The sequence below is a fragment of the Conger conger genome, chromosome 6, assembly GCF_963514075.1.
Source record: "Conger conger chromosome 6, fConCon1.1, whole genome shotgun sequence".
Classification (NCBI taxonomy): domain Eukaryota; kingdom Metazoa; phylum Chordata; class Actinopteri; order Anguilliformes; family Congridae; genus Conger; species Conger conger.
Window position 1 is genome coordinate 60,691,626 of NC_083765.1, and position 22,038 is coordinate 60,713,663.

Here is a 22,038-nt window from a genome sequence, read left to right on the forward strand (position 1 = left end):
GTGCTGTTCCACGGATGATTACCCACTCGCCCTGTCGGAGTCATGGCTTTAAGTTCTAAATAACAGCCGTGCGTCGCGCTCGCGGTTGTGGAGAGGGTTGGACTAACCGTATTTGAGTGATTACTGATGTTCCTGTCCCTTCTGTCCGAGAGTCCAGGGTATCCTCACACAGGCCCATCCTGAGACCTAGAGGCGGCTTCTGCTTCCCGCTCCTGTGGACTCCTATGAGAGCTGCTCAGGGGCGCCATACGCCCGGTGGTGGAGCGGGCCGTTTGTCTACGGGGATTTCTGGCACCCGGGCATGAGCACTGAGGCTGTGTCTGGCACCACAGCACGCACACTGGCTACCTAAGCGGGAAGGAATGAATAGGAATGAAGAAAGCCTTCTGTGAGGCTCAGAAGCAGAATTGGTCCCTGGAGAGTAATTAGTTCAGTGTGAAGACATTCTAGAATTTTAAACTGTCTGAAATAGTGTAAATTTGCCGGGGTAGTCGTTGATTTGAATTGACTTCAATAGGGATATTTGTCACTTTTTAGCAGCAGAGGCTTAATAAACTGCAGTACCTGCAGTAACCACTGGGGTGCTTCTGGGGGAATGTCAATCCCTGCTCCCCTGCATGGGGCCTGTATCCGACTGTCCTGAGTCGCATAGTACACGCATTACATTACTTTAACCCTTGGTTTTCCTCCTTTACTGCAACAGGGCTGCAATCTTGTGAAACCCGTTGGCCTTGTCCCCCCTCCTGCCCTGCTTTTCCATACACCTCGCTATGAACGCGCATCAGTATTTCAAGATGACTTCTCTGCACTACAAATGTCAGCTCCAAGAGGCACATTTCTGTGTCTCTCGATGATTTCTACCAATTAACCATGTTCTTGACCGTTCCGCAATATCTTTCTAAAACAAACTATCAAGCTTCAATTGCTCCTAAAGGCCAGTTTATAGTCCAGGGGCAGAGCGACTTTTGTTACATACTTTAGGTGGCTGGAGTGCGTTTCTACTTTTTGCTACGGACAACGACCACAGTCTACGTCGGGGTGACAATATAACGTTCATGAACCTTCTATGATTTCCGCAGAGCAACACTCGCTGGACTCTAAACTGGCATTTTGTGGTGAAATTCCGTGCGTTCACGCTCAATATCGTACCTGATTCTAAAGCCTTGAATGTGGAACGTGGTGCGTCGGGTCCTTAATGTTCTCCTTTCCCGCCCCCTCTCGCAGGAGACCAATGAGGTGCTGGAGGAGGAGGAGGAGCCGTCGGACGGGCCGGTCCTCCTGCGGAAACGGCGCGCCGCCCAGGTGGAGAAGAACACCTGCCAGCTCTTCATCCAGACCGACCACCTCTTCTTCAAGTACTACGGCACCCGAGAGGCCGTGATCGCGCAGGTGACCGCCCACGAACGTGTAGAACCGGCCTCTATTGCACTTACGTCACCTTACAGTCATTCAGCTGACACTCGTATGCAAAGCGACTTTTACTTGATTAGACAAAGCTGGGCCCAATCCCCCCCGGGAGCAATGCGGGGTTAAGGGCCTTTGCTCAAGGGCCCAGCAGCTGCACAAATCTTATTGTGGCTTCCACAACCAACCTTCTGGGCCCCGGTTTCTCGGCGCTAGCCCGGTCCGCTCCTCCGCGCCCGTGAAAGGGCCCTCTCAGCGGGATAATGGGAGTCCTCAGGCTGTGGGTGTGAGACGACGGGGGCAGGAAGCCTCTGGGTTTGGGAAGTCTTTGTGTAAGTGCTGGGAGCGCGCGGGCCCAGTGCCAGCACTGCCTGCAGAGCCACTGAGGTGATTAATGAGAGCCTTGGAGAGAGAGCTGCCCCTGGGATATCTGTCCCCGCAGAACTGCAGGGATAAGCCAGTTCATTATCGCCCGCTGAAAAAGAAGTGTATTTTTATTCTCCTCCTGTTTCGTTATAACTTCATTAAAACGACAACAGGTAGCTGTTTTTGTGCTGTGTGTATTGCCTTTTTAATGATCCGTGGCGTCGATAGGACATGTTTATTCATTAGGGGTTTTTATGGCCTGTGAACCTGTGAGATTTTTCTCTCTCCGCTGCTCCAGATCTCCAGTCACGTGAAAGCCATCGACTCCATCTACCAGAGCACTGACTTCATGGGCATCCGCAACATCAGCTTCATGGTGAAGAGGATCCGGGTAAGTGTGTGTGTGTGTGTGTGTGTGTGTGTGAGTGTGTGTGTGTGTGTGTGTGTGTGTGTGTGTGTGTGTGAGAGAGAGAGAGAGTTTGAGAAAGCGGGAAAGGGAGAGAGAAAATTGATCTAAGGTATGTGTGTGTGTGCAAACTTGTTTGAGAGACCAAGTGTGTCTCTCGGTCTGTGTCTGTGTGTCTGTGTGTGAGAAGGGAACGAGCCTGGATTAGGGAGACTCCCTCCATATCTGCAGTATGCTGCGCTCACTGAAGAAACTTTTGAAATGCATGAATCCTCCCAGTGACTGCCTGGTGCCTTTTTAACTTTGGGAGCTCTTGAGTGTTCTCCAAAATCAATTTATTGTGCTTCTGAAGAGGGGTGTCTGTAGGGGCTGCTAACTGGCCGGAATTTAATTGGAATTATTTCTCTGTCTGGTTGGAACCTTCTTTCACTGGCTGGCGTCCCTTTGCAAACAGCACAGAAATGTAGAAGTGCAGTCTGACCTGAGGTTCCTGAATCCTGGGTTCTCAGTGACTCCTGTGTCATTGTCACTCCACCCTGCTCTGTGCTGTTCCCCACAGCGAGTGCCACTCAGTCCAAGCCGCCTCATTTACCACATTCGGTCACACTGTACAATACGGTACATGAATTGACATTGACAATGTAGTTGTTCACATCAATTAATTATGTACAAATGCATAAACAAAGGTGGACAAATTAACTTCTCAGTAGTTGGTTAACTACATTAGTTACGGTCAAGCCGATTCATATAACCTTATTGTGAAGTGTTAACCCTCAGTGTTATTGATTTGTTCATGCGTTCCCTTCTCTGTTGGCTTCCAGATCAACTCTACGAGCGAGGAGCGGAACAAGTCCAACCCCTTCCGCTTCGCCAACATCGGCGTGGAGAAGTTCCTGGAGCTCAACTCGGAGCAGAACCACGATGACTACTGCCTGGCCTACGTGTTCACGGACCGGGACTTTGACGACGGGGTGCTGGGCCTGGCCTGGGTGGGGGCCGCGGCAGGTACTGTCCCACCGGCTCCCCCACGGCCCCTCACTGGCATGGTGCTCCAGAACCACTGCCAGAACTTTGCCTAATTAGTCAATACATTTAGTCAATATAAGATGGATACATTTTTTTGGCAATTAAATTAGGGGGTGATAATGTGGCAGGTTGAAAGAGCCAGTTTGGGAATTCAGGTCGGCCAACTCCCCCTGCTGGCAGAGGGGTGTAACACCCACCCAGTGTAATGTGTGGCTCACAATTCAGCCCAAGTCCCAGCGCTTGAGGGGACCGGATTTGTGTCGTGCCAAATCACCCACAGCTTCAGCTGAACACGTGCTCCAACATCGGCACCTTGTCTGCACTTACCGCATTTTTCGCTCCCTTGCTCGTTCTCAAGCGAACTTGGCATCCCGACCATTTCTTTTCCTTCCAGCAACGTAGACCAGGGGCCCTAGGGTCCCCACCAACAACTATAACTATATCCATAACCATAAGGAAGTGAGCATCCTCATTGATAAACAATAACGTTCCGTTAATAGCCTATTGGCTGTGAAGTCTGCCATTTTTTATGTGACACCCTTTAAATTCGGATGGATTTTGATTGGCTTGTCAGTGTTTTATCGCTTAAAAAAAAATTCTGTAAAAGTGATCCCAGCAGTATTGCTCATCACCGTCGTTATCGTTGTGGTGTGGACCCAACCACTTGTGTTAGAACACATTTTATGAATGAAATATTAATAGTTATTGTTCTAAATAACAGTTATGTTTGTTGGTGTGGACGGGCCCTTAATGTGGCTCCTGTTCTTGAGCGGTGCTCGGAGCCTGGGCAGGAGTAGAGTATCGCGTGCGGTATCAGAGCAGGAGCGGCCTGACAGAGAGGTGGGGATCAGTGACACGGTACGGTAAACCCAATGCGCTGTAATGACCTCTCCAGCCACAGCGGCGATGGGGACAAACTCACTCGTTCCCATGAATAATTCATCCGCAAACAAAATAATGATCTTCTGCGCGCACTGCAGTCTTTCCTTCAGTAGAGTATCGCTTTAATGGACGATAAAGGCTGCTTCACCTCGCTGTGCTTCCACAGAGGCCACCTGGCTAAAAGCGCATTTTTGGGCCTACGAGGGCCCCAAAGCTGGCTCCTACAAGACCTACGAGGGCCCCAAAGCTGGCTCCTACAAGACCTACGAGGGCCCCAAAGCTGGCTCCTACAAGACCTATGAGGGCCCCAAAGCTGGCTCCTACAAGACCTATGAGGGCCCCAAAGCTGGCTCCTACAAGACCTACGAGGGCCCCAAAGCTGGCTCCTACAAGACCTACGAGGGCCCCAAAGCTGGCTCCTACAACACCTATGAGGGCCCCAAAGCTGGCTCCTACAAGACCTACGAGGGCCCCAAAGCTGGCTCCTACAAGACCTACGAGGGCCCCAAAGCTGGCTCCTACAAGACCTACGAGGGCCCCAAAGCTGGCTCCTACAAGGCCTACGAGGGCCCCAAAGCTGGCTCCTACAAGGCCTACGAGGGCCACAAAGCTGGCTCCTACAAGGCCTACGAGGGCCACAAAGCTGGCTCCTACAAGGCCTACGAGGGCCCCGTCTCCAGACGACCCTTTCTTTCCTCTAAACGAGGCGGACAGCCCTCTCTTCATCACGTTCGTTCCTGCCGTGCTGTCCGGGGCTAATTTTAGGCGGCGGGTTTTTAATTGAGTGTAGGACCCACGCTCCGGAAAAACAAGCGGCTGGGAAATCGATGCTGGCAAATGAGCAATGTTCTCACAGCACCGCGCATCGATCCTGAAGAGCCAGCGCTTATTTCATTTTCTTTATGTTCCTTTCCTTCCTTTTTTTCCTCTAATTCTGTGTGTAATGTGTTCGGATATCCTCCGCTGTGTTTACCGGAAACCGGAGAGCTAAGCAGGCGTCGGGGACCTCCAGTCGAGCCGCGGTAATGGCTTCTTTATCAGACCCCGGTCTGTTACCGCCAACCGCCCGGGTTGCTGTAGGGTCCCCTCCACGAGCGCAGGACGCCGCGCGGTCGCTGTTTAATGCAGAGCCGTTACCTTTAAACCGCCACCCGGGGGGCCGCTGGCACGCTGGCGTGTGTGGGCACGCCATCTGCTCTCTGCTTTTGGCACGCCTGTCGTTTGGCCCTGATTGATCGCGGGATTAAGGGCGCCATTAGCTCTGCTGTAAAATGTGCTGATTCATTGGTTCCTGCTGGTGAATGTAGAAGGGTAGTTTTCCTTCCCAAAATGCAAGGAATGAATATGACTCCCAAACTCTTTTCAGGGCCAGTTCAGGTTCTCCATCATTCGATGTTTGGACCAGGCCATGGTGCCAGACTCCACTGGTGCCGACTAGGTTCTGGAAAGCCTCAGCCGGGTTAGATTTGGTTTGTGAGCAGATGGGAATGCCTGGGTCTGTACATGGCGTCAGTGTGAATGCTCCACCGATCCACAGCATAGGAGCCCGGAGGCCCAGCAGCTTTTCCCCTGCAGACGCCGGTGAGGGAGAGGGAGAGGGAGCGGGAGTAAGATGGAGGGAGTGAGAGATGGAGAGAGAGCCTCGTCCAAATGGGGCCAAGTTCCGCTGTGCTGCTGCTTCGCTCATTCTGACTCATTCTCCTTCTTTTTTTTATTCCTTTTGATTTCGCAAGTCAGTTGAAATGTTAGATCGGCGTAGCTATCCGTCTGTTTTCTGTCGAGTTGGAGTTGGGGCGAGCACGGGAGAGGGTGAAAGAGAGCAGCAGGAGAGAGAGAGGGAGAGAGGGGGGGAGTGAGAGGGAATGGGAAGATGGCTCCTCTGTCTGTAGGCCAGCACAACGTGCTTCTCCCCCTCCGCTGCACTCAATCTGTTTCTCGTTAGCCACATCGCTAACCCAGGAGCAGCGCTGAGGAAGGGGCCCCACCTGGCGCCTCCCACACGCCTGTGACTGGCAGCAGGGGCGAGCGATGGCCCGGAACTTTCATTTGTCCTTCCCTTCCCTGCCCTGTCCTAGCCTGACCCGGCCTTACAACCTGCCATAGAAAGAAGACCCTAGAGAACTGTTAGTACGCCCTTAAGGTTACAATGATTTGAAATGCAAGAGTTCACACTCTTGAATTTCAGTTTAAAGATCGGGCTTGATACGGTGATAGATACCATCTAGCTTTTAGGTCACCTAAGCATGAGTTTTTATTGGTGGGAAAAGGCGAGCATTGCTGGGCTGAAAGGCCTCTTCTGGTCATTATGTTGTGCTGTGTGATGCTATGTTATGCTACAACCTTATGGGCCAAGAGTTGTAGTTGGGTGTGCCAAATTGAGGAAAAAAGAGCAACACAAAAGCGGACTTTAAAAATAGGTCAGAAATGTAAGCAGAATCTGAACCGCAAGCATTGTTCCAAGGAGTTGCCCTCTGAATTGCCCTCCAGTTATGCCTTGTGCTATTTTCCATATCAAGACGTTCCCGCGGTAACATTCCCTGTGTGTGTGTGCGTGTGCGTGTGTGTGTGCGTGTGTGTGTGCGTGTGTGTGTGCGTGTGTGTGTGCGTGTGTGTGTACGCGTGTGTGTGTGCGCGTGTGTGTGTGCGCGTGTGTGCGCGCGCGTGTGTGCGCGCGTGTGTGTGCGTGTGTGTGTGTGTACGCGTGTGTGTGCGTGTGTGTGTACGCGTGCATGTGCGCGTGTGTGCGCGCGCGCGCGCGTGTGTGTGCGTGTGTGTGCGTGTGTGTGTACGCGTGTGTGTGTACGCGTGTGTGTGTACGCTTGCGTGTGTACGCGCGCGTGTGCGTGCGCGTGTGTGCGTGTGTGTGCGTGCGCGTGTGCGTGTGTGTGTGTGTGTGTGTGTGTGCGTGCGTGCGTGTGTGTGTCCGCGCGTGTGTGCGTGCGTGTGTGTGTGCGCGTACGCGTGTGCGCGCGCGTGTGTGTGTGTGTATGCGCGTGCGTGTGTGTGCGTGCGTGCGTGCGCGTGCAGGGAGCTCCGGAGGGATCTGCGAGAAGAGCAAGCTGTACTCGGACGGGAAGAAGAAGTCCCTGAACACAGGCATCATCACCGTGCAGAACTACGCTTCCCACGTACCCCCCAAGGTCTCCCACATCACCTTCGCCCACGAGGTCGGCCACAACTTCGGATCTCCGGTGAGTGAGACAGGGTGCAGGGCACCTCCGGTGAGTGAGACAGGGTGCAGGGCATCTCCGGTGAGTGAGACAGGGTGCAGGGCATCTCCGGTGAGTGAGACAGGGTGCAGGGCACCTGATTCTGCTGATGATTCACAAACGCCACTGCACTGTTGTGCAGGAATATACAGAACAGTGCAAAAGTCTGAGGCTCTGTCAATTTCCTAATAAGGAAATATTAAGTAATTCATATTAACCCCTTAGATATCGCCCCTTTTCTTGATGCAAGCTTACTCTTGTTGAACAGTTTTGACTAGAGGCATAATCCTGGTCTCTAGACATTTTACAGAATCAGTCTAAATATTACTAAAGCAAAGTTACAGAAGCTCGAACATAGAGAAAGTAAGAAGCTTCTTTTCTCGCTGAAAAGATTTTCTGTTTTTGACTGGATACAGATTGTTGTAGCTGTGACTGGTGTGGTTGGAAACACAATGGAGCCACAGCCACAACACTGGAAAAATTACCCTTCAAATTTGGTGACAATATCACCAACAATCAGCATTCTGCATTGTTTTTTCTAAGCTATGTTTTGGCAGTTTTCCAAAACGGATATTTTGAGACTCCAAAAGGACACATAGAAACAAACCGATATTATGGGTCATATGAGGTGAAAAATACTGCATTTTGCTGAACAAACTTTTATTCTTAAAAAAGTGTGTGCGCTTTCCCTGGCCTGCCAGTCTCCTCTTACCTCTCTGCCTCAACCTCACTCCCCTTGCAGCAACAGGTCACGAAGGTCATTAAAAAAAAAAAGTATATAATCATAATAATACCATCTTTTATACTAATATATTCATTGAGGTCCATTGATTTTGTGAAATATCCTACAAATATCCATCAACATGTCAAACACATTCCACAAGTTCACATGCTATTTATTATTCAAAAGCAGGCTGGCTCCTTATGTATAAGCATACTGAATTATTATAAAATATTTTGAGAATGTATTTAGATATAAAATGGGGTCCCGTCACTGAAAATTCCCTCTACTTGAGGGGTCAAAGGTGTTTTCACTCTCTTCCTCAGAAATATTAACTCAGACGAGAGATTCCGTGGAAGTCCTCCATGTGGATGTAGACATCACAAAATACTTTTTTGCCATGAAAGCTCAAGAACAGTCTCAGCGTAATGAAAATGCTACGGTTTGGTTACGCAAACAAAATAATTTGATGTCATGCTTTTTTGTCGTTACTTCCATAACATGCCCATAGTCGGTTATTTGATGAGCTGAATTTTCTTGCACACTGATGGTAAGAGACGCTTGTATGTGGGCTCACTGTGTTCCTATACAAAACTGTGTTCCTATACAAAACTGTGTTCCTATACAAAACTGTGTTTCTATTCCTGTACAAAACTGTGTTTCTATACAAAACTGTGTTCCTATACAAAACTGTGTTCCTATACAAAACTGTGTTTCTATACAAAACTGTATTCCTATACAAAACTGTGTTCCTATACAAAACTGTGTTTCTATACAAAACTGTATTCCTATACAAAACTGTGTTCCTATACAAAAATTTGGGCAACAATGATAATTCCTCCAGGGAAATTCTAAGTAAACAATGGACATTCTATGGACATAATCCAAGTTTGCACGTTTTTAGAATGATAAACTGTTATCCACTCTTGGTTCACTGGACCCTTGTCGTGAAAAGGACACTGGCATTACCTTATTTCTTGTAGTATGTGGATTTCCAAAATGCAGAAAAAGTGAGGTCCCCCCACGCTTGTTTTACCACCCGCGTTACAAAATATCTGTTGTCTTAAAATATGTTATTCAGAGTTGTAACGCTTTGAAACGGTATGTCCTGCTGCCATAGTGATGGCAAATTGCACCATGAAAAATGTAATTAATGAAAGAAAATCCTGACTGGCCCAGCCCTGGCTGGGGAGCCAAAAGCAAGCGAGAGAGCCGAAGTGTGCAGAACTGTGGCAGGTTCTGCAATATGTTCGGTACAACCTACCAGCTGATTTCCTATAAAACTGCTGGACAGTGTACCTAAGAGATGCAGTTTTACAGGTGAAGGATGGTCGCAACAAATATTGATTTGATTTAGGTTTTAACTGTTCACTGCTCTAGTAAACCTATCCATATTTAAGACCTAATTTCATTATTTTTGAAAGCATGTTTGCCTTACAGGATTTCTTTTGCATTTGTGCATCAGACTTTTGCACAGTACTGTATACTTCAATTCATTGTATATTGGAATGTTCTGTGGGTCCCAGGATAAAGAATCTCTGGCTCTGATTTTTCCCTACAGTAGTGTTTAAAGCTTATTGCATAAACAGTAAGTCACTGCACAGAGATTTGAGTACACTAGCTTTCAGAAGAGAAAATTAATGATGTTGGTAAATTACATCAAAATGTGTCTTAAGGCTTTGCCTCATGAATATTAAAGAGCAGGATTTTTGCCTTTTTGCTTCTCAACAAGAAATGGAATAATATCCCCAGTCAGTGATTATTGTGAACAGTTATGAAATATTCAGTTATGTTTTATAACCCTTGGGTTGGGCCATGTAGCATTCTGACCCTTATTCAATTATTTTGGCAACCTTATTGAGTCTTCTAGCAGTAACCTCAAAAATGGTTGATATAATCTAGCGGCTATGTATACATTTTAACACCACTTATGACAACTTTACAAGTTCAGTTCTGAATAGTTCTAAGGACCGTACTAGTTAGTTCTCAGATCGTACAATTCCTGTTGGTTAGCATTAGCCATTGGCTGTTAGCATATGATGGTTGCCAGGAAACAGATTTGTATCACAGCTCTGGTTTATTGTGAAGGGAACACAGAATAGATGTCAGCACACTGAATTTTTGCTGGTTAAAGTGTTGCAGGAATAAAGTTAATGGAGCAAAAATTCAGTGTGCGGACATCTTTTTTTGGTGTTCTCTGATAGCTGCATATTTTTGTCCTGCACCTGTACCCTACTTGGATTGGATGTGCTCAACAACATTTTCTCTGCTTTTAATGTGAAGGGAAGGGAGAATAGAGTCTGGCTGTGCTAAATGGGCAGCAGCACAGGGAGCACAATGCCCTCCCCCCTCTCACTATTACTTGAAGGTCCAATATTGTGTGGTTTTAAGTACCAAAAACAATCTATCCAGTTTTACACTTCCATTCTCCAGTGCCTCTCCTGAGCTTTACCAAGAAGAGGCTGTTTTAGTGACTGTGTCTTTAAGGCTCATAAATATCGATAAACCTTCATGTTCTGATTCGATGGCTTGCTCCAACAAGCGCTTGAATTTGTTCCGGCTACCAGGAAGGCGGACATGTACAAATGAACGTGTAGTTGTGACTACTTCACTAAATTCCAAACGGCTCATTTAAAAGCGCGGTTTCTTAATACGGATTGTGTAGATGTATTTGGGGGCTGTGCGTTTTCCTTCTTCCGCAGAGTTTCTATAGCACCTTCAACTTCTTTGTAATCCATAGCAAGGGAAATGTCATTTTCCATAATATGGGTCCTTTCATTTACCCCTCCTTCATTACCCCCTAGCATGATTCTGGGACGGAGTGCACCCCGGGAGAGTCCAAAAGCCAGGAACTGAAGGAGAGGGGGAACTACATCATGTACGCCAGAGCCACGTCCGGGGACAAGCTCAACAACAACAAGTTCTCAATCTGCAGCATGCGCAACATCAGCCAGGTTCTGGAGAAGAAGAGGGGCAACTGCTTCGTGGGTAAGTGGGCTCCCCCTCCATGGCCAGGTTCCTCCCGACATTTCTTCCCATTGGGGAGTTATTTTCTCGCCACTGTTTGAGGATTTTTACCTCATGCATTTGCTATTTTGGGGCTCTGGTGTGGTGTTTGCCCTTTTCTTTTTCGCCCTTCCGTTATTCTTTAAAGCCTCTTTGCGGCAGTCCTCTGTGAATGTAATTGAAATTGAATTAAGTGAATGATGCTTGAGGTGCCGAGATGGCAAAAGTAGCTGGAGTATATGTGTGTTGTTGTGAGCTGTGCTGAAGTGATATTACACTTATGTGCGCACGTATGAGAGTTAAAAATGTTGGTTTTACTCTCATAGTTCGGCACAAAAGTTTCGTGTTGGAATCTAATGACTTTGCTGATCATGAATCGCAGGATCTCGGTGAAGCACTCACACTGCTGAGCCTGTGTGCGTGCGTGTTAATGTGTGCGTGTGTGCATGTATGTGTGTATGTGTATGTGTGTATGTGTATGCGTGTGTATGTGTATGTGTATGTGTATTTGTGTGTGTATGTGTATGTGTGTGTATGTGTATGTGTATGTGTGTGTGTATGTGTATGTATGTGTGTGTGTGTATGTGTATGCGTGTGTATGTGTGTGTATGTGTATGTGTATGCGTGTGTATGTGTATGTGTGTGTGTATGTGTATGCGTGTGTATGTGTGTATGTGTATGTATGTATGTGTGTATGTGTATGTGTGTGTATGTGTGCGTGTATGTATGTGTATGTGTGTATGTGTATGTGTATGTGTATGTGTATGTGTATGTGTATGTGTATGCGTATGTGTATGTGTGTATGTGTATGTGTATGTGTATGTGTATGTGTGTGTGTATGTGTATGTGTATGCGTGTGTATGTGTGTATGTGTATGTGTATGTGTGTATGTGTATGTGTATGTATGTGTGTATGTGTATATGTGTATGTGTATGTGTATGTATGTGTGTATGTGTGTATGTGTATGTGTATGTGTATGTGTATGTGTATGCGTATGCGTATGCGTATGCGTATGTGTATGCATGTTAATGTGTGTGTGTGTGTGTATGTGTATATGTGTATGTGTATGTGTATGTGTATGTGTATGTGTATGCGTATGCGTATGCGTATGCGTATGTGTATGCATGTTAATGTGTGTGTGTGTGCTTCCTCAGAGTCCGGCCAGCCCATCTGTGGTAACGGGCTGGTGGAGATGGGGGAGGAGTGTGACTGCGGCTACAGTGACCAGTGCAAGGACGACTGCTGCTACGACGCTAACCAGCCCGACGGCAAGAAGTGCAAACTCCGACCCAACCAACTGTGCAGGCAAGCAGCCCTCTCTCTCTTCACAACTGCTAGCTCGCTAGTTTGGTAGCCTTTGCTATAGCTACCTCGCTAGTGGGCGGCTATTATAACATAACATAAATGCAGGAAATGTTAGCTGCCTACTGTAATTTACAATTGTTGCTTGCTATCACATCTGCTAGCTTGCTGATTTGGTAGCCTTCCCTGTAGCTACCTTGCCATACCGGCACGCACCACAGGAGCACTGGTGTAACGGTCTCTCTCTCCCCCCAGCCCCAGCCAGGGCCCCTGCTGTACCAGGGGCTGTGGCTTTAAGACCCGAAACGAGAAGTGCCGGGATGAGTCTGAGTGCGCCCACCAGGGCATGTGCAGCGGAGGCTCCGCCCAGTGCCCCACCTCCGACCCCAAAGCCAACTTCACCGCCTGCCACGGAGAGACGCAAGTCTGCCTCAACGGGGTGAGTGCGGGGGGTGCAGGGGTGGAGGTGTGGGCTGGGTCCTGTGTGTTATATGGGTGTGTGTGAGGGGTGCAGGGGTGGAGGTGTGGGCTGGGTCTTGTGTGTTATATGGGTGTTCAACTGTATTTAACTGATACAGTTCTGCTGTGGTATCTGTGAGCCCAGGAGAGCCTCCTGCATTGTGATACAGTTCTGCTGTGGTATCTGTGAGCCCAGGAGAGCCTCCTGCATTGTGATACAGTTCTGCTGTGGTATCTGTGAGCCCAGGAGAGCCTCCTGCATTGTGATACAGGAAGAGTTGGTGTTCACCTGGTTGATGTGGGTGGAGGGAGATGGTGAAAATGATGCGTGGGGTACAGGTCTGATCTTCTCTCCCTCTCTCCCCCCCTCTCAGGGCTGCTCTGGTTCTATCTGTGAGAAATATGGACTGGATGTGTGCACCTGCGCCAGTGTGGACGGCAAGGATGAGACGGAGCTGTGTCACGTGTGCTGCATGGAGCGGAGTGAGTCTCCCCTGCTACTCTCACTGCTCCCCTACTGTCCCTACCACTGCTCCTCACTGCACCTCTCACTGCACCTCTTACTGCACATCTCACTGCTCCCCTACTGTCCCTACCACTGCTCCTCACTGTACCTCTTACTGCTCCTCACTGCATCTCACTGCTCCCACTACTGTCCCTACCACTGCTCCTCACTGCACATCTCACTGCTCCCCTACTGTCCCTACCACTGCTCCTCACTGCATCTCACTGCTCCCACTACTGTCCCTACCACTGCTCCTCACTGCACATCTCACTGCTCCCCTACTGTCCCTACCACTGCTCCTCACTGCATCTCACTGCTCCCACTACTGTCCCTACCACTGCTCCTCACTGCACATCTCACTGCTCCCCTACTGTCCCTACCACTGCTCCTCACTGCACATCTCACTGCTCCCCTACTGTCCCTACCACTGCTCCTCACTGCACCTCTTACTGCTCCTCTCACTGCTCCCCTACTGTCCCTACCACTGCTCCTCACTGCACCTCTTACTGCTACTCTCACTGCTCCCCTACTGTCCCTACCACTGCTCCTCACTGCACCTCTTACTGCTACTCTCACTGCTCCCCTACTGTCCCTACCACTGCTCCTCACTGCACCTCTTACTGCACATCTCACTGCTCCCCTACTGTCCCTACCACTGCTCCTCACTGCACATCGCACTGCACATCTCACTGCTCCTCCTACTGCACATTCCACTGCTCCTCCTGCTGCTCCTCCTACTGCACCTCCTGCTGCACATCACACTGCTCCTGTGCTTACTGCAGACTTGTGGTCCTGCTGTCTTTCACGCACAGGCTCAGACTCCAGATGGCCAAGGTTTCTGCCTGATGAGTCATTTTCATTTTGCTGTGGGATTCATGTAAAGGACACTTTGGCCAAAAGAAGGCAGTACAGACATACAGGAGCTAAAACTAGGATTACTCTGGTGAGAGAGAGATTTGAACAGGCATACACCACCAAGTAATATGTACTCTAGAGGGAATGAGAGATTGGTACGGTCAATATTAAAAGACTGAGTAAGTGAGAGTGTAGGTGGCTCTAGCCTTGTGGCTAAGATGCTTGATTGGGCATTGGAAGGTTGGTGGTTCAAGCCCCAGTGTAGCCATGATAGGGTCAGCTGTGCGCTCTGGAGCAGGGTCCTTAACCCAAAATTGCTCCAAGGGGGATTGGCCCCATTTGGTTTCATCAGCTGTTAAGTGGCTTTGGATTTAAAAAAAACATGAGCTAAATAAGTGTAATGCAATATGCAGATGTTTTGAGTGACAGCCCTGTGTGTGCCTGCCCCCAGTGAAGCCCAACACCTGCAGCAGCACGGGCTCAGAGAAGTGGTCGCGCTTCTTCAACAAGAAGATCACCACCCTGCAGCCCGGCTCGCCCTGCAACGACTTCAAGGGCTACTGCGACGTGTTCATGAAGTGCCGCCTGGTGGACGCGGACGGGCCCCTGGCCCGGCTGAAGAAGGCCATCTTCAACCCCGAGCTCTACGAGAACATCGCCGAGTGGATAGTGGCAAGTGGCAACCTCAGTCTAAAAGCATACCCTCCCCTAGTCAGCACAGGCCTCACACAGAATACGTCTCATCTGTTCTCTGATCAGGGGTATTTATTGGAATTGGCAAAATCTGAACATACCTGTTTTTGAAAGTTGACTGGTTTCATATTCAGAATGATAGTTCTGTAATGCGTGTGTTTCAGCGCGACGTCATGCTCTCTGCTGTAGTTTGTATAAGGACTGTACTTTGTATAAGGACTGTACTGTAGGGTTTTGATGTGTGTGTGTTCTTCCGTGTGTGTGTCACAGGCTCACTGGTGGGCGGTGCTGTTGATGGGCATTGCTCTCATCATGCTGATGGCCGGCTTCATTAAGATCTGCAGCGTCCACACCCCCAGCAGCAACCCCAAACTGCCCCCGCCCAAACCCCTGCCCGGTGAGTGCATACGGGGCTAAGCTGCGTCTCAGGCCGCCTTTTAAGGCCCCATATTGTGGAAAATGACATTTCCCTTGCTATGTGGGTTATAAAGGAGTTGTAGGTGCTATACAACGCAGTGAAAGTATCAAAACACACAGTCCCTAAAGAAATCCACACAATATTGAGAAACTGCTTTTAAATGAGCCGTTTGGACTTCTGTTACTTTGACGTCACAACTGTACGCTCATTTACATACATCTGCCTTCAGCACGGCCCTAAGGACCTAAAATAAAACCCTGGAAAGGTGTTCAATATGGGACCTGTAAAAAGTCTTGTTTCAGATAGCGCAAAGCTAGGCGTTCTGTCTTCTCTGCAGAATTACAGAAGGTGACCCTGTTCTGATTTAGAATAAAACACAGAAACGAGTAGAGGGAGGAAAAAGACTGAGCGAGGGAGGCTGACGATGAAGGGATGATGAACACCGAGAAAGAAGACTGGTGGACAATACCGTCCGTCCCTCAAGGGCCAATAAAATGCCCTATGTTGTCATAGAACCATACATCACTGTGAGGCTGGACACAGTGTTGGATAAGTCACCCAGCTTTTGGGATCTGTGTCAGTAAAAAAACAAACAATGGCCGCCTACTTCTTTCTGACACCGATGTCTGGAGGCAGCACTGCAAGCCAGTATCCAATGGCCTTCCATCAAACTCTGATTGACATGGCTAGAACCAATTCGATTGCAGGGTGCTCTAGAGTAGTTCCTGGAGATATACCGTCCTGTAGGTTTTAACGCCAACCCTAACAAAGAACATCTTATTCAATAGCTAGAACAGGGCTGCCCAGCCCTGTTCCTGGAGATCTACTTTCCAGTAGGTTTTCACTCAAACCCCAACTAAGCAATAGCTAGAACAGGGCTGCCCAACCCTGTTCCTGGAGATCTACCATCCCTTAGGTTTTAACGCCAACCCTAACAGTACACTCAACATCCCTCATTCAACAGCAAGAGCAGAATTAGTATTAGTATTAGCCTTATCGGGTGTGTCAAGTGAAGGTGGAAATGAAAGCCTGCAGGATGTTAGGATTAAAGTGCTGTATGAATGCAGTCGGTTTACCATTGACTGTCCTCGTCCTCAGGCACCCTGAAGAGGCGGAGAACCCAGCAGGCCAACCCCCAGCCCCAGCCCCAGCGCCACCACCACCGCCAGCCCCGAGAGAACTACCAGATGGGTCAGATGAGACGCTGAGGCTGGACCCTCCTTGCCTTGGTTCTTCCTAGTGCCTACAGTGGGAAAACTTCACTCCAAAGAATTACCTGTATCAGTCGTTGCCCACCCCCTGCCCCCCACACCAACCACCAAAACCCTGTGACAGGGCCATCGTGAACTCACACACAGCCGAATTTACCAGAGAAGATGACCAGGGGGAAAAAGAAAACACGCAGACGCCACTGTTCTGAGCCAGCAATGGACGCTACGTCTGTGTCTGTTTCTCAGTATCTTTGAGGGAACGCCAGAGAATCCCCGGTCCGTCTTTACACGGTCTCGACCTTCTCTCCACCCAACTTCCCAACTTTATTTTCCTTAATTCTGGAAGGTCCAGTCTGCAGTGGTGTCCTTGTGGTACCTTATTCCCTCCCCTCACCCCCCACCCCTCCCGTTCGTAACATCATGACTGCAGGTGACAGGGGTTTTTGCTGCCGAGTAGGGCCAGGAAGAGAGACCACCTCCAAGTGGAAGAGACTCCATTGCCAATGTAATTAACATTGTTCAAAAAAGAAAAACAAAAAAAGCGCCGGCTTTTTATTTCTAATGCACACGCGTACTTTCTGCGTGCAATTGTACAGATATCGCAATATAGTTTTTTTTTCATTGTATCATAAAAAGAAAATGGATTCCTTTTTTCTTCTTTTTTTTTTTTTTCTTCCTTCTTCCTGCTGTTTGATGAAGATGACTTACTGTTTTAATTGACACTCTCAGGATTAAAAAAAAAAAAGAAAAAAAAACAACTAAAAAAAAAAAGAAAAGGAGGGCCTTGGAAGTGAGGTGGGAGCGGAGAATGTCCCGGAAGCTTTTTATAGCGACCGCGCGTAAAGGATGCTCGCCCCGCGGGAGCAACCAGCTGACTTTCGCACGCCGTGCGCACATGTAACTGGTGTGAACCGCGCCTGCTGTTAAAATAACTGCGCACAAATAGATCTGTAACGACTCGTGCGCAGGGGCTTCTGGGTACTGCGGGTGGGAGGGAGGGATGCTGTTGATGTATAGATGATTGAGGCATTGCTTCTTGACGGCATTTTAAGAAATAAGCCTGCAAGATTTGTCAAGACCCTAGATGTGGTAGTTTTGGTACAATTTGCGAAGAAGTTGTGGGAGAAGGCTCTCGTAGACTTTGCGGAGAGAGCGCGTAGGTACATAGGGGGGTAGGTGAGGTTTTTATTTTTTACTTCATACTGCATATACTCTTTACTTCTGAACTGATATCGAATTACTCCCCCAAACCCCACCCCACCCCACCCCACCCCACAGCTGGGCATACATTTGCCGTACTGAACACACAAAACCACTAATCCCAGCGGACGGGCCGGTCTGCTGATCAGCCCCGCTGTGATGAAGGGATGAGAGGGGAGGTAGATAAAGAAAAGAGCGTCACATCCTGTAGAGGGGTGCTCGCGTTGCACAAGTTTCACCTTGTGAGGCTGCCTCGTATCCAGCCAATCCGGGATCCTGGCTGGGGACATGGGAGGGGCTAGAGATTTAGATGGGGTGGGATTTGCCAAAAAACATTTTTTTTAATTGAGGCAACCACATTGGTACTGTTTGTATACATACTATCGAGAATGACCATCTCCTTTTTAATTGAGGCAACCACATTGGTACTGTTTGTATACATACTATCGAGAATGACCATCTCCTTTTTAATTGAGGCAACCACATTGGTACTGTTTGTATACATACTATCGAGAATGACCATCTCCTTTCCTCTCGCCAAGTAATATCTTTCCGAAACATGACCACGCAGCCACTGAAAGCTACAGTTCGTATGCTACAATGAGTGGGATGCAGTTTTTTAAGGACCAGCTACACTTGAGTTTCAAGCATTCCTTAAAAAATGTAATAATTTCCAGTGTGGCTCAAGGTGTGAATGCATAGTGGGGTAGTTTACAAGATCGTAATACTTTGTCGTTTTACTGACTGAACCTCACTTAAAATGGGTTGCTTTTTTTATGATTGTGTTTTCTCTTTTCTCTTGATTTTTTTTTTTTTGTCGATGCAGATAATTTGTATATATAGGAGATGTTATTGTTTTGAATCTAGAGTTTGGTACCTGTGTTTTAACTGCAGTGAGAAGGGAGAATCCCTCAGTGGACGTGGCTTCGATGCATGTAGTGTCGCATTAGAGACTGAAGAAGGCAGCCAGTCAAAGTCCACAAATCTCTCTTCACACTCTTTCATCCTCCCACTCCCAGTCTCCCATAGTGACCTGTAGCTTCTTCACTCGCCCCAAATGTCTGTGCATGTGGTGGTGCTGCTTATGACGAAAGACTATGTGCCTGAACTGAGAGGGGTGAGAAGTATTGCCCAGAAGACCCCGCACACACACGCACTGCACACGCAAACACACACACCGTGCGCGCGCACGCACGCACGCACCGCACACACACACACACACACACACACACACGCATGCACACGCACCGCACACACACACACACACACACCGCACACACACACACACACACACACACACACACACACACACGTACCGTGCACACACAGGCACGCACACGCACAAATAGACAATATGCAGGAACCAGGAATTATCAAAGGGCATCAAATGACCGAAAGTAATCTGACAGGTGACCGTATCCATGACGATGTATCACTTTCTGATGGGCGTGGTCTCAGGAGTTTGAGGAAACTGACTGACTAAAGCTTGCCGTTTCTCTCCTTCCCCATCAGTGGAAACAAACAAGGTCATGTGACTTTGTTAAGCGCTGCTGCTGTCCAATCGAACACAGTGTGACCGAGAGGTGACCAAGGCCACAGGCCCAGAGGAACCCTTCTTTTCCCCAGTCCTTCTGCCATTTTGAATGTTCATTGCGTTCTGTTCCCTTGATGCTCTGCGATGCGTTGTGTCAGTTTAAATTCTGCTTTCAGTGGCTTCCGAATTGTAAGAGTTCACCTAGAGGGGGCACTTTGAAGGCACATAAAAGCCATGCCAGTCCGCTGGGCCACTATCTGCATGGTTTCCTCATCCAAAATTTGCTTTATTTTTGGAGAGAACAGCCGTTTTTATACACATGTAATGTACATTTTTTTGTTTGTATTCGAATTCCAGAGATTAATGGTTCAAAGGCAATTTCAGTTTGAAAAATTAAATTACAACTAAATTTAATAATGTATAAACTAAATACTCCCTTTGGTTCTAATCCTGTATTTTCCTTTCTGTATTGTGCTGGTCGGAATGGGGTTCGTGCTGGATAATAAAGTAATGTTTTCATCACTTTTTTCATTAGTAAACCTCCTTTGAGTGTGGTAGACTTAATACTTTTCTCATGTTTGTCTATGTTCCTGTGGTCAGTTCTGATTTAAAAGTGTGGAGGGAGGGGTGCCTGAAATTTAAATTTGTTTATAAAGTTCAATAAAAATTATTTGGGAGAAACGTGCACTGAAATGCCCAGTTTGAGTTGAAATGTGGTAGGTGATGTAAGCAGAAAGATGAAACGATGAAAAAGTCTAATACTACTGTCTGATTTTAATGTCCGCTGTGTTTTATACAGTATCAAACTTTATTTTAATTTTTTTTTGGGTTCACTTTGGAACATTTTTACTAAAAAATGCAAAAAGTATTGTGCAAAGGTATGTCATTTTTTTTTTCTTTTTCTTTTTTTTGAAGTACTTGAAATGCATTAATAAAAATAGAATTGATCAAAATAGTTTTGAAATACATTTGTTCAGAGGTGTGCATGTCTCCTTGAGATGGAGTGTTTTGGGGTTTTTTTGTAACCGTTTGTATGGTTTGCTGCTGAGAAGTCCCTCTGAAAGCCCCTCAGTCACCCTCCCCCAGCAGCCCAAATGATCATCTCTGTGCTCACTCACTCACTCCTCCTCCTCTGGTTAGATCATCCATGTACATGTGTGCAACTGGGACACACACACTCACACACTCTCTCTCTCACACACACACACACACACACTCACACACTCTCTCTCACACACACACTCACACTCACACACTCTCTCACACACATACGTACACACACACTCACACACATACACACACACACACACACTCACACTCACACACATACACACACACACACACACACACACACATACACACACGATGTGCTGTACACAGCGCTGGTTTTAGCAGATGGCGTTATTGCTCAGGTCCAGCTGAAGACATGCACCACTCTGACAGCACAGCCAGCTCTCTTGGGAATAGAGTTTCCTGCCTTTTATCTGCTGGCTTTTTTGCTTTTTGTATAAATTTCAAAGTTAATAATAATAGTCACCGAAAATATGCGGGTTCTGAAAATTCTGTCGAACACATTGTACCTAGATTTTTTGTTTATTTGTCAGGGTGGGGGTCGTTATTATAATTAGACGTTGTTGTGAATTATTGATGAGTGGTGCCCGTGGAAGCTCTTGCATTTTGGCAGCTGTTGCTTTGATTTCAGCTGTATAAAGGTCTCTGTAGAAGAAAACTCCCAAGATGACCACACATTCGTCATGGCAGTCCCCGCTCATAGCTGTCTGTGTTGTCTACTATATCTCTGCTCTGAAGAGTAATTGTAGCAACCCCTTTCTCCAAACATCCACCCACTCTCAGCATCCCAGTAACAAACTGCTTCTGTTATTTTTCGCAAATCAACACCATCTTGTTTTCGCAGGCAAATACTCTAATCTCATGCTACAGGGACCGTTCTGTACTGATTTTTCCTCCATTGTTAAATAGCCCTCCTCAAGCACTGAATACATTTCTCTGCTTGATTTGTATATCAAAAAGATTTTGTGTTTGTTTTTGCATCCATTCTGTTACAATATTCCTGAGAAAATTGCAATACTGCAACATACCGATAGTGGCCAGAAGGCTAAAATAAAACGTAAAGGGCGGATAGTGTATTGAAAACAGGTGCTTTTACACATAGATGTTACCTCAGATACCCGAGTTAATTAAAATGTGAAAATCCCATCATGCTCTGGGGCATGTTAAAAATGCTGGCTCGGCTTGGTTGCCAGTAAGTATGGCTAGAATGCAGTCATTTTTAGACTGTTAGACTTGCATTTATATAGAAATCTTCTCGCATTCAAAACCCTACAGTCATGTGTGGGAAACTCACCATAATCACTACCAATGTCTAGCACCCACCTGGGTGGTGCAACAGCGGCTATTTTGTGCCAGAATGCTCACCACACCTCAGCACAAGCTTCAGTGATTAATACTGCACATTGTGATGTTTTATGATAAACTGTCTGAAGTGCTATGGGTACGGAAGTCTCAGAGCGAGACGTCATCAACGAAGGGCACCAGTGGCTGGAAGCACGTACTCTTGGATTGTGATATCCGTGTGTTAGTTTGAAGTGCGAGGCTTAATGGTTTACTAAATCAAGTGACTGTGAATTTCAGACTAGGGCACAAGCAGGCAGTTTTGTCAAGCCAAGTCTAACTGAGCAGCATACCCTTCTGTGAAATTCGGCTATGCCAGTTTGAGCAGCTTGAAAATTGAGCTGATCTAGTCAACCAGCTAGTTTTGGTAGCTTGTCTGAGCTGGTAGCTGGTCAACTACCAACTGTTTCAAAACATAGCTTGAGTTGT

At 47.5% G+C, this 22,038-nt stretch overlaps 1 protein-coding gene across 1 annotated transcript in view; it reads left to right on the top strand.

Annotated features, from left to right (window-relative positions):
* The window catches only part of LOC133130444 (disintegrin and metalloproteinase domain-containing protein 10-like), an 89,243-nt gene extending 69,093 nt beyond the window's left edge, over positions 1 to 20,150 (top strand). Inside the window, exons 6-16 of the mRNA XM_061245045.1 lie at positions 1,225 to 1,389; positions 2,069 to 2,161; positions 2,998 to 3,181; positions 7,112 to 7,275; positions 10,819 to 11,002; positions 12,175 to 12,325; positions 12,578 to 12,761; positions 13,156 to 13,264; positions 14,593 to 14,813; positions 15,105 to 15,231; positions 16,351 to 20,150. Of these exons, the coding sequence (XP_061101029.1) occupies positions 1,225 to 1,389; positions 2,069 to 2,161; positions 2,998 to 3,181; positions 7,112 to 7,275; positions 10,819 to 11,002; positions 12,175 to 12,325; positions 12,578 to 12,761; positions 13,156 to 13,264; positions 14,593 to 14,813; positions 15,105 to 15,231; positions 16,351 to 16,460 (1,692 nt within the window). The 3' untranslated portion in view covers positions 16,461 to 20,150. The remainder of the gene's footprint in view (positions 1 to 1,224; positions 1,390 to 2,068; positions 2,162 to 2,997; positions 3,182 to 7,111; positions 7,276 to 10,818; positions 11,003 to 12,174; positions 12,326 to 12,577; positions 12,762 to 13,155; positions 13,265 to 14,592; positions 14,814 to 15,104; positions 15,232 to 16,350) is intronic.
* Positions 20,151 to 22,038: the final 1,888 nt, after the last annotated feature.